At 38.8% G+C, this 13,318-nt stretch overlaps 1 protein-coding gene across 4 annotated transcripts in view; it reads right to left on the reverse strand.

The window, feature by feature from the left end:
• Positions 1–5,090: 5,090 nt before the first annotated feature.
• gas2a (growth arrest-specific 2a) overlaps positions 5,091–13,318 on the reverse strand; it is a 170,569-nt gene continuing 162,341 nt past the window's right edge. For all 4 annotated transcript variants that reach the window (XM_073049729.1, XM_073049728.1, XM_073049730.1 and 1 more), the window contains one exon: positions 5,091–9,526. In XM_073049729.1, the coding sequence (XP_072905830.1) occupies positions 9,278–9,526 (249 nt within the window). In that variant the 3' untranslated portion in view covers positions 5,091–9,277. The remainder of the gene's footprint in view (positions 9,527–13,318) is intronic.

A 13,318-nucleotide genomic window follows, 5' to 3' on the forward strand; every position in this document is an offset into this window, starting at 1 on the left:
TGAGCAGGTTTATATAATAATGTGACCACTGAGTGTATAAACAAAGCTTTTATCTTGTGTTATGTAACTGTTATTGGGCTAATGGCATACCTCACTTACCTAACACAATTTTCAACACCAAATAGGCAGGTGGTCACGTTAGTATGGTTTAAATATGCAATGTAAGTACTTACAGTAAATAACTGCCATCAAACAGCATGCCTGAGAGCTTCAGTTTAATTTTATTAGAAAATCACCTGGGTTAGTCTTAAAATGCTTAAAAACCCTTGTAATTCTGCATGGTATTTAACAATATTCTTCTTTTATAGAAAATATGACAATTCTGTACATCTTATAAACCAGAATACTCTTTACCATTACAGGATGGAGGTTGTGATTACTTATTTCTGTTTCAAGACAGAGATGTATCAGACAGCTTACGGGAGGTGGTGATTATCGATATTAGAGCAACAGTTCAGAGCCCTAGCTGTAATGGCCACTGTCCAAGTCATGATTGGCAATGCAGAGAAAATATTTAGAATTTAAATCTTTTGCATACTGTCAATAAAACAGAAACTTTCTATGAAGTATTTAAACATCTGATATGTCCTTATAATGGCAAGGGAGACGTTTCATTATTTGAGTCCACCTTAGTTTCCAGGAAGTAATTATATTCTCCCTCTACTTATATCTCTCATTCTTCTTCACACGTCTGATAACAATCCCTGGCATATGTGGCTAGGCATTAAGGGCATTACTAACTATGCAAAGAAAAACAGTGTCGACTGTACCAAGTGACACCTCCCTCCCTGACACCCGAAACAACTTTTATGTACACTTTGAGGCATGTAACACAACACTGGTGGCCAGAAAGCTACCCCTCTCCTCCGTGAGCAGTAACTGTCTGTAATGGCAGCAGGAGTGAGAGGGACTCTGTAGAGAGCCCCATAAAATGGTTGGGCCAAACAACATCCAAGGCTGAGTTCTCGGAGTGTGCATAGCAGTTCACTGACGTCTTCATGGACATTTTCAATACATCACTCTTCCAGGTTGTTGTCTCCACATTCTTCAAATTAGTCACCATCATCCCTGTTCCAAAGAACTCTACACTGTCAGAACTAAATGACTACAGTTCAGTTCAGTGTTCAACATTTTCGTCTTACAGACTTTTGTGAACATATTCCTGCTTCTTGGTTTAAAAATACCACTGTCCAACTGGGTGTTGGGCTTCCAACCAACAGACCTCAGAAGTCAGGATGTATAAACGCTCCTCCCTCCTCATCATCCTCAATGTGGGTGCACCCCCCCCCCCCAAGGCTGTGTGCTGAGGTCATTGCTGTACACTCTGATCACACATGACTGCAGGGCCAAACTCCCAGGTAATCACATTGTCAAGTTCGTTGATGACACAACAGTGGTGGGCTCATCCCCAGCAATTATGAGACAGTTTACAGAGAGGAGGTGGAAGAGCTCGAAGCCTGGTGCCAGGCAAAACAAACTCCTCTTTAATGCCGAGACAAAGGAGAACTTGCTCCAGTCATACCCCTCTTTTCATTGGTGGCACACTTGTGGAAACTGCAAGCAGTTTCAAATTCCTGGGAGTGTACATTTTGCACAACCTCTCATGGGCCCAGGGCACATTATACACAATCAAGAAAGCTCACCAACACGAGTACTTTCTGATGAGGCTGTAGAGAGCTGGACTCTGCACATCTATACTCACGTCATTCTATAGATGCACAACAGAGAGCATCTTAACAAGCTGCAGCACGGCATGGTACGGAAAATGATCTGCAGTGGACAGGAAGGCTCTACAATGGGTAGTCAAAACTGCCCGGCGCATCACTGGCACCAGCCTACCAACCATCAAAGACACGTGTACAGAAAAGTGTCAGAAAAGGATCAGTAATATCATGAAGGATCCCACCCACCTGTTCATGTTTTTCCCACTCCCATCAGGGAGAAGGCTACATAACATCCACACCAGGATCACTAGACTCAAAAGCAGTTACTTTCCCCAAGCAACTCCACCATGAGCTTAACTATTTTCCCATCTAGTTCCAATTTCTGGCTTTTTCCTCATATCCCTTGATACCTGGACTAATTACATACCTATCAATCTCCTCCTTAAACACTCTCAATGATCGGGCCTCCACAGCTGTATGTGGCAATGAATTCTATAAATCCATGACCCTCTGGCTAAAAAAAATTTCTCCTCATCTCTGTTTTAAATGGGTACCCTCTAATTCTAAGACTGTGACCTCTTGTCCTGGACTCATCCACCAAGGGAAACAGCCTTTCCACATCAACTTTTTCCAAACCTTTCTACATTCAAAATGTTTCTATGAGATCCTGTCTCATTCCTCTATACTCTAATGAGTACAGTCCAAGAGCCAACAAATGCTCCTCATATGTTAGCCCCTGCATTCCAGGAATCATCCTCGTAAATCTTCTCTGAACTCTCTCCAACATCAGTACATCCCTTCTAAGATAGGGGGCCCAAAACTGCACACAGTATTCCAAATGAGGTCTCACCAGTGCCCCATAGAGCCTCATCAACACCTCCTTACTCTTATACACTATTCCTCTTGAAATGAATGTCAACATAGCATTCGCTTTCCTTACTGTCAATCCAACCTGGTGGTTAACCTTTAGGGTATCCTACACGAGGACCCCCAAGTCCCTTTGCTCTTCTGGTTTTTGAAATTTCTCTCTATCTAAATAATAATCTGCCCGATTATTTCTTCTTCCAAAATGTACAACCGTACATTTCTCAACATTGTAACCCATCTGCCATTTCTTTGCCCACTCTCCTAAACTGATCAAGTCTCTCTGCCACCTTTCCATTTCTTCAACACTTCCTGCTCCTCCACCTATCTTGGTGTCATCCGCAAACTTAGCTACAAAACCATTTCATCCATAATCTAAATCATCGATATATAGTGTAAAAAGAAGTGGCCCCAACACCGACCCTTGCAGAACACCACTAGCAACCGGCAACCAACCAGAATAGGATCCTTTTATTCCCACCCTTTGCTTTCTGCCTATCAGCCAATGCTCCACCCATTTCAATATCTTTCCTGCAATACCATGGTCTCTCATCTTATTAAGCAGCCTCTTATGTGGCACATTATCGAAGGCCTTTTGAAAATCCAAATACACAATATCCACAGCCTCTCCCTTGTCAATCTTATTTGAGATTACCTCAAAAAATTCCAATAGGTTGGTGAGGCAGGATCTTCCCTTCATGAAACCATGCTGGCTTGGGCCTATCTTGTCATGCACCTCGAGGTATTTCATAACCTTGTCCTTGAGGATCAACAATAACTTTCCAACTACTGATGTCAGACTAATAGGTCTGTAATTTTCTTTTTGCTGCCTCCCTCCTTTCTTAAACAGCGGAACTACATTTGCGACCTTCCAGTCCTCCAGAACCATTCCAGAGTCGATTGATTCCTGGAAGATCATTTCCAATGCCTCCACAATCTCCAAAGCTACCTCCTTCAGAACTCGTGGGTGCATCTCATCCGGTCTGGGAGACTTATCTATCCTTAGTCCATTTGGCTGCCCAAGCACTTTCTCTCTAGTAATCTTGACTGTACCTAATTCTACTCCCTGAGACCTCTGGCTATCAGGTATGTTGCTAATGTCTTCCACTGTGAAGACTGATGCAAAATACTCATTTAGTTCCTCTGCCATCTCTTTGTTACCCAATATAATTTCTCCAGCATCATTTTCAATCGGTTCTATATCTACTGGTGTCACTCTTTTACCCTTCATATATTTAAAAAAATTCTTAGTATCCTTTTTTATGTTAATTACCAACTTCCTTTCACAATTCATCTTTTCTTTCCTAATGACTTCCTTAGTTTCCTTCTGTAAGTTTTTAAAAGTCGTCCAGTCCTCAGTTTTCCCACTAATTTTTGCTTCCTTGTACGCCATCTCTTTTGCTTTTATTTTAGCCTTAACCTCTCTCATTAGCCACATTTGTGCCATTTTTCCATTCATGATTTTCTTTTTTCTTGAAATATATTTTTCCTGCACTTATATTATCTCTTGTAGGAATTTCATCCAATTCTGCTCCACCGTCCCTCCATCTAGCTTACTTTTCCAATCAACTTGGGCCAGTTCCTCTCTCATACCACTGTAATTCCCTTTGTTCCACTGAAATATCGATACACTTGATACCAGCTTCTCCTTTTCAAATTTGAAACTGAACTCAATTATGTTATGATCACTACTTCCAAGGGGTTCCATTACCTCTAGTTCCCGAATCGCCTCAGGTTCAATACACAGCACCCAATCCAAAACAGCTGATCCCCTGGTGGGCTTATGGACAAGTTGCTCCAAAAAGCCATCCCATAGGCATTCTACAAACTCCCTCTCCTGAGATCCAGTACCTTCCTGACTTTCCCAATCCACTTTCATAATTAAAATCCCCCATAACTATCTTGACATTTTCCTTCTGACACGCTTTTTCGATTTCCAGCTGTAACTTGTAACAATTATTATTATGTTCTTTACCTTATTGTGCTTTTTTGTGCAGCTTTGTATCTGGAGTAATAATTATTTCATTCTTCTTTACAATTGTGTCCTGGAAATGTCATTAAAAAATCTTGAACCTTGAATGCCTATCATCTGTTTGGTTATTTTTGCTGTAAACTGTTATTAAGTAGTAATTTACAATAGCTAATTAACCTACACGTACTATCTTTCATATGAGAGGGAACCAGAAGAAAAAAGAGGACAACTGCAAAGTCGTGGATAATACACATGGACAGCACCAAAGATCAAGAATGAACCCAGTTCCTTGATGTAACAGCACTAACTGTTACACTGCTAAGCCACTTGAATTTTGTGGTCGGCTGGAACGTGACTGAGACCACCGCAAACTTTAAATATTGACTGATCTCTGCTGCACCTCTGTTCTTCTTTCTGGATGTTAATTGTGATCTAATGCCAGTATCTGGTTATTACTATTAAAACTGAAGCTGTCGTGCTGGCTGAGCACCCATTATATTGAAATGTTCTCACAGCAATGTACCGAGAGATAAAGCTTTAACTAATTTTCTAAACATTCCAAAGAGAAAAGATTGAGACAGACACAGAGATTAAGGCTGAAGTGGAAATACCATAAACTTTATTGATTTTATAAAGCATGGAATTTTAAAATATTTGAGGAAATGGCATTCACAGATTTTATGGTCTAGAAGTGCTGTTAAACAGTAATTATAAATTGTACACTATTAAAAATAATTCAACAAAGTGTAACATACATATATAATTTTTCACACTTGAGAAGGCTGAAAAATGCCTTAACCTAGTGAAAGAGGAAGGCTTCACTAATGGCAGCTTCTACATTTAACGACACAAGTGCAATCTAGAAGTTCTGTCGTAACTTTGCTGTTATTCTCATTGCAAATTCTTAAGCCACTGCATTAAAATTGAATCCTTTGTTACTGTCAAAATAACACATTAAAATAATTGATGCTAATTAAAAATACAGTATGTGCTATGATGCTTAGAAGGGATGTAAATTTGGGTTGGGAAATATAAGCATGTTTTATCTACTACCTATTTAAACAGGCTCAGTGATGTAGGTTGCTGCAGATCTACTAGCCATCAACAGCTCCAAGATTAGTTGTAGATATTTCAGAGCATCGTTTATGTTATGCTGACTTCAAGCAGAAAAGTCCCTATAACCCTTCTAGGTGTTGTTAATATTTTTAGGTTTAACACCTTGTGACAATTTATACCCAGTGTCATGCTGTATTTTTGAAGTTGTTGAGAATTGAAATGATAATGTATTAATTAGGCACTTGAATCTATATTTATTACAAAGCAGTGCATTTATCACGCATTACCGACAAAGTGGTCTGAACAGATTCCTACAAGATGCTTGGTATCAGTGGGAATGTGTTTAATGGAAAGAAAACAACTTCAACTTTAAAACAAAGGTCCTAAATAAACTGTATAAGCTAAGTTTTTACAAATGTTATTTTAAATTGATACCATATTCTGATTAGACAAATGAATTGCTTCGTAAAAACAAACTTACTGTATGTTTTGTGCCAATGTGTTGGGGATTTGTGCAGTCCTTAAACAAAAGCCATTCAGATCTGCAGAATCATCTCTCAATTTATTTTACGGTCTCTTGGTATTATAACTTACTATTCTGAGTGAAAAATAATGTCAAGTGTTGTTACTTCACAAGCTGCAAAGAAACGTTCAAAAGCAAAGTAACAGTTTTATTAAATTCTGCTTAGCCTGCCTTTATAATTGAATGTTAAATGCTGACATTTTATGCCACAACATAATGAAAATTTTACCTTGAAATCTAATTATGCTCTTATATACTACTTGGAGCTATGTAGTTTGAAAATGATTGTGCCAAATTTAGCAAAGCTAAAATAAATATGTAGGTGCTAATTCTTTCTAATATTATGCTTTCTAGTTCACTTATCCTTGAATAATGATATTTAGCCCACATGCTAACAGTCCATTTGACAGGACAGTTTCCAGTCATGTATTGCATGTATATATAGTTGGATATTCACAGTTCTTCATTGATGTGTAACTACAGCAATTCACTAACAAACACAGTTGCATAAATTATTCAGGGAAATTCCTCCCTATTACTTGAAGTCAAATGAATGTCCTGACTCCACTTATTCTCCTGACACTGAACCTAAATGAAATGGTTTATATTCTTGGTGACTTAGATCATTTTGTGTAAATAAAACCAGTGCATTATCTTAAATCACCTCATTGAACAATATAATGTCTATGGATTTCACAATCGCATAAGAATTATTTAATGGAGAAACTCCATTTTAAAGTAAGTTCTTTTTCCCAGATGCTGTCTGATTTCTGGAATGTTTTCCAACATCTTTTCTCAATCATGATTTTCAGCGTCTGTTTACTTAAATTTATTTTGAGATGAGGTAATAAATGAATAGGAGATCAATGTATGATTTTTGTATCAGCTTTTATGCTTATACCTATTCATAGTCCTTTTTTGTTTAAACAGGCATGTTGAATATCAGCATCTTTTAAGTTATTTGTCCATTAGTGTTGAGTAAGGGATTGAGAAGAAGCTGTTACAACTATAACTTACTAAATGAAAGAATTTTATGTTTGCTTAAATCTATTCTGCAAGGTGCAGCTGATCTGTGCAAATTAAATGAAGTTAAACATTTGAAAGAAATAGAAAGAATGTGACAAACTATGCTGACAGTGGCTGGTGGTTCTGCATGAAACCACTACGTTTCAGACACTCAAACTGGACTTCATCTTGCAGTTATGTGAACAGGCTTCAAGGTCAGAACTTACTTGCAGATTTTAGAGATCCCTCACGGAGTCTAATCATGGGATCCAGATTTCCCAAGATATCCTGCCTGGGAAATCACCACATCGATCCTCGGAGCTGAAATCTAATAATGGTTCTTGATTAGGATGACATGTGGGAATTGGTATTGGGGTGAGTTTAATCATTTTTCCTTCCATCCATTTGAATTTAATTTGAATAAAATAAAACAAGTTTGTTTGACATTGAGTTTTAAATGTTTGACAGAGTTTAAGTATTTTTATAATCTGACAACTTTGCTTTCTGTCAAAGGCTATCTGTGGCTGTTCCACATTGGAAACTCTACACAACAGCTCCAGTATCCCAGTCATTATTCCAGCTCTGCCACCGGTCGGAAGACTGGCCAACTATTGACATTGTGTAGAGGCCCCAGATGGTTGTTCAAAGCAGCCAGCTTGACGTAGCACAATCAGGTCCCTTATTCCAGCGGATCTATTGGACTTAATTGCACTTATTGTTGATATTCCTTCTGTAAGCTTGATATTTTAATCGCTTCAGGTCTAGTCAGGTAAAGTAAAGCAATGTTGTTTTGTAATACACAAAGTTGAATAATTTGCTGCTATTCCTGCCTGCCTGTACAATGAAAATGTTTGTATTTACATGTGTCAGGATAACCCGAGTAAGGGAAAATATCACTTTCTCTTAAATGGAAGATGTAAATTAGATGTAAGGTGTAAGCATGCATGTGAAGAGAGTTTTGCTATCTTTAATGTCAGCAGCAGATCTGGTCAGTGATTTATAGGCACGTTGGTCACTTATTTTTTGATCTACATGTAAGAAATAGAAATTACAAAAGCTAATAAAGCTATACTTTAATCTCTGGGTTTCTGAACAGGGGAGAGGGGAGAGGGTTATTGCAGCTTTTGTTCTCGCTCTCTGCTCAGCTTTCTAAGAAAGTAGTGCTTTTTTAACTTCGTTAGAAATTAATCTATAGGAATTTAATGCAAGGGAGCTAAGGAGTATGGGGAGAGAGTGGGAAAGTGGAGTTGAGGCAAAGTTTGGATCAGCCAAGTTGCTATGCAATTGTAGTGGCATTGATTCGATAGTGTTTTTTTTAAATAAGTTAAGAATATGTACTAGCAAACACATGCAGATTCACTAATTATCTATTAAGTATCCTGCCTGGTTGAAAATGGTTCTTTGCGCATTGCTGTTGCTTTGATAGAGTGTGATGTTAGGAGAATGATTGCATAGATCGTGTGAATTTCAGGAGTGGAAAAAATTGGAAAGCAGAATAAATTGGATTGAAACATTGGGATAATGTTGTAACTCTTATAAGGACAGATACTGCTGAGCATCAAGATTAGTTGCTTTGCTAAAAAAAAAGTTATCTGCAGTGAATTTTGGATGCTCAAAATTGAGAGGGAAACCAAACACTCAAAAGGAATGGTCATATGTATGACTGAATGGAAATGGTGCAGTTATGATTGCTAGCAATGTGCAAGTATCCGGACCATTGTACCTGATCAACTTGTAACCTTTGAGCCCACCTAAACTGTTAGTGTGCAAGTGTGTGTGTCATTAACATTATGTTTAAAATTAATGAAGTGCTTTTTTTTAAAGAAGGGCAGGAAGTGTGATAGTCAAACAATATGCAGAATGTCTGTAATCAAAATAGGCACAGCTACAATCTTACAAATTTCCAACAATGAATTTTCCCAAGGTGTAACTTAAAAAGTTAGGTCTATTTATTTAATATCCCAATCATTTTCTCTAAAATCTATCAACAGCGCTGTTACTACATTTTTTCCTCAGTCTGATTATCCAGATTTTTTTTGGCTCTTTTCTCATTTCACCAAAAGCCCAGTCTTAGGGTGAGTGGGAGTTAGTTATTCATAGCCTGCTCAGTTTGAAAGGGATGGTATCAGCTTTGATATTTTGTATTAATGAAGATAATGGAGTGGATCCAGTTGCATAGCGAACACACAGCAATCACTTTGTTCTCCAGTTACCACTATTGTTATTGGGACTCTCTCTTCGGCTTCTGTAGTGGGCAGCTACCACGAGGTAACTATCAGGACTCGAATCTTTGATTGTTGGGGACTTGTTGGAGACTGGAGAGGTCTTGCCATCCACTCTGGAAATCTGCAACATTCGGCAGGGGTCGTGCTTCAGTAGGTAGCCTTCAAATGTCTCCCAGCCTCCTCCTACACGAACCATTACATGCTTGTTATGCAGCATCTGCAATGCAAAGTTACTGTTGAACAAAAAAGTCAATGGAAGGCTAAGGTATTTGATGTATAAGAGAAGGAAATAGGATGAAGATTATAAAAGCCATGAGTAATTCTCATTAATACATGTGAAACTCCAAGAGGCCCACATAATGAACATATCTTTTATATAAGGATCACAAATATACTTGCTAATTTTGCTTAGGTAATCAACACAATCAGCCAGGCAGCTGCTACTGCGCCCACCCAGGGTGCAGAAGCTGTGTTTATTGATTTCATACTATAATCCCACTAGGTCATGCCAGCTGTTACAAGGGAGACTACTGGAGAAAAAAATGGTCATTATAATTTCTTCAATAATCAAACATTTCTTATCCTCATTAAGCTTGAACAACTTGGCATTCCAACATTGTAGATCAGACTAGAATTTTAATGTTGACTTAATTACCTAGCCGTCGATATTAATTACTTGTACTGCTCATTTATTTTTTGAATCACAAATTTTTGTGAAGCGATGGACAGCTTTATTTGTATTTAAAGCTACAAACTGGGTGAATTTGCTCATGTCATCATTTTTATATATTTAATGATAAGCCATTATGCTCTAAAGACAAACACAAAATGCTGGAAATTCAGGAAACATGGTGAAGAAATAGTCAATGACATTCCATCAGAGCTCATGGACCTGAAATGTTAAACAGTAATCTCTCCAAGTGACATCGTAGTTTTTTGAATATTCATTTACAAGCTAAAATTTTTCCTTGAAGCTTGCTTGTTAAAAGAAAATGCATGTCAATAGGAAAATAATTTAAAAGCAAAGTCTGTACATTCCAATATTTATTTTTCAGTGGATTACAGGAAAGAGTCCAACCAGGCCTGTTTAACCTTTGCCTCAGATGTTCCACTTAATGATATATCTGTAACCTGATCAAATTAACTACACATAGAGTCTAACAATAGGGATGCAATAAATCCTGGGGCTCATCACTGAGCACAAACTCAATGTGATTTGTCATTCAAGTAATGTGACTACAAAGGGCAGGTTAGCGGTGGAGTCCAGCAGGCTGATTCACTTACTGATACTAGTCACAAAACACCATTAACATTTTAATCCCAAGCTGGCATCAACCAGGACAAACAGCCTGCCTGGATTCCACCCCCTTTCAACTACCCTAAAAGTTTTCTCTGCACCACAATTGTAATCTGCACATTTACAAAATGCACAACAGTTATTGACTAGGATACTCCAACAACAACTCCTAATCCAGCAACCATTGATACCAAGGAGAAAGAACAGGTGCATTGAAACTACTCCACCTGGCACTTGCCATTGAAGCCCACACACCATCCTCAGCAGGAAAAATATCACTGATCCCTAAGCATCACAAAGTCTGAATCCTGGAATTCTCCAGTGAAGACCAATTTGGTAGGACCTTCACTAGAAGAACTGAAATAGTTCAAGATGGTGGTTCATGACTAACCTAAGGGCAATTAGGGATAAGCAGTAAGTATTGGCAGTACTGATAATAACCATTTTCCGAAAAAAAACTGAATGGGTTTCATTTCAGCAACTTATGAAATGGGAACTAATGGGCTGCTGGGTCAGTTTATTTTTGTAATTTAATTTAAATTATATTAATAAAGTGTGGTACTAATTATAAAATGTGATTTGTTACCAATTAGGAAATACATTAGATTTGGAAAAAACTAAAATTTGTGGAAATAAATAGTAGATGTATATCAAGGCAACATTGGCAATATCAGAATCAGAATCAGACTTTAATCGGCAAGTACCTATGCACATACAAGGAATTTACTTCTGGCAGATGTTGTCTCTCTGCTCATAACAATAATAATGATAAATATAAATGAAAATATAGATATTAAGCTATAATATAATATTAAGCTAAGATTCTATTTTCAGTCTTCAAATTCCAAACTCCATTGCAACATAAAAAGATTCTGTAGACCATAATTCCATACATGACCTATCAGCGGCGTCAACAGAGCTTTACCAAGAGGGATTTCTCACAGGTTGGCGGCAGTTATTTAAAAAGGGAGCTTCGAGAGCGTTAGTCCATTGTACTTGGCCTATCAGTGGCATCAATAGAACTTTACCAAGAGGGATTTCTCACAGGTCAGCGGTGGTTATTTACAAAGGGAGTTTTGAGAGTGTTAGTCCATTGTACATAGCCTATCAGCGGCTATAACTGGAGCACCAATCGTGAGTTAGATAGTAGGGAAGGTTCAGGCATAAAAGGGAGACACTGCCTAGCAGAGCGGCCATCAAAGGAGTGATCTGAGGCAGAGTGGTAAGGCTTTAGCTCATTCGGGCTTCAGCGATAACGGGTTGAGGCAAGGTAGGTTACCTGTGAGGAACAGAAACAGGAAGTATGTCTGTGAGGTTGGTGTTCTGTACTGGGTGTTAGATGTGGGAATCCCGGGAGACTCGCAGCTGTCCGGATGGCCACATCTGCACCAGGTGCATCGAGCTGCAGCTCCTTGGGAATTAAAGAAAACCCCAAGGCATTCTACAAGTATGTGAAGAGCAAGAGCATAAGACGTGAGAATAGGACCAATCCAGTGTGACAGTGGAAAAGTGTGTATGGAATCGGAGGAGATAGCAGAGGTACTTAATCAATACTTTGCTGCTGTATGCACTACAGAAAAGGAACTTGGTGATTGTAGGGATGACTTACAGCGGATTGAAAGCTTGAGTATACAGTATAGACAGAGGATGTGCTTAAGAAAGAGGATGTGCTAGAGCTGTTGGAAAGCATCAAGTTGGATAAGTCTCTGGGACCTGGCGAGATGTTCTCCAGGCTACTGTGGAAGGCAAAGGAGGAGACTGCTGAGCTTCTGGCAATGATCTTTGCATCATTAATGGGGATGGGAGAGGTTCCGGAGGATTGGAGGGTTGCAGATGTTGTTCCCCTATTCAAGAAAGGGAGTTGAGAGCCCAGGAAATTATAGACCAGTGAGTCTTACTTCAGTGGTTGGGAAGTTGATGGAAAAGATCCTGAGAGGCAGGATTTATGAATATTTGGAGAGGCATAATATGATTAGGAATAGTCAGCATGGCTTCGTCAAAGGCAGGTCGTGCCTTATGAGCCTGATTGAATTTTTTGAGGTTGTGACTAAACACATTGATGAAGTTAGAGCAGTAGATATAGTGTATATGGATTTCAGCAAGGCATTTGTTAAGGTACCCCATGCAAGGCTTATTGAGAAAGTAAAGAGGCATGGGATCCAAGGGTACCTTGCTTTGTGGATCCAGAATTGGCTTGCCCACAGAAGGGAAAGAGTGGTTGTAGATGGGTCATATTCTGAATGGAGGTCGGTGACCAGTGTATGTCTCAGGGACCCCTTCTCTTTGTGATTTTTATAAATGACCTGGATGAGGAAGTGAAAGAATGGGTTAGTAAATTTGCTGATGACATGAATGTTGGGGGTGCTGTGGATAGTGTAGAGGGCTGTCAGAGGTTACAGCAGGACACCAGTAGGATGTAAAACTGGGCTGAGAAGTGGCAGATGGAGTTCAACCCAGGTTAAGTGTGAGGTGGTTCACTTTGGTAGATCAAATATGATGGCAGAATATAGTATTAATAGTAAGACTCTCGGCAGTGTGGTGGATCAGAGGGATCTTGGGGTCTGAGTCCATAGGACACTCAAAGCTGACTAATGTACAGGAGGAGCACATTTGATCAGACCACAAGAGTTACAGAAGTCAAATAGCAAAAACAAATGTGTAAAATATGCTAAATATGATAATGATAAATATAAAGCAGGTTTTAAGAGTGAT

The sequence above is a fragment of the Hemitrygon akajei genome, chromosome 6 (genome assembly GCF_048418815.1).
Source record: "Hemitrygon akajei chromosome 6, sHemAka1.3, whole genome shotgun sequence".
NCBI classification, from domain to species: Eukaryota; Metazoa; Chordata; class Chondrichthyes; order Myliobatiformes; family Dasyatidae; genus Hemitrygon; species Hemitrygon akajei.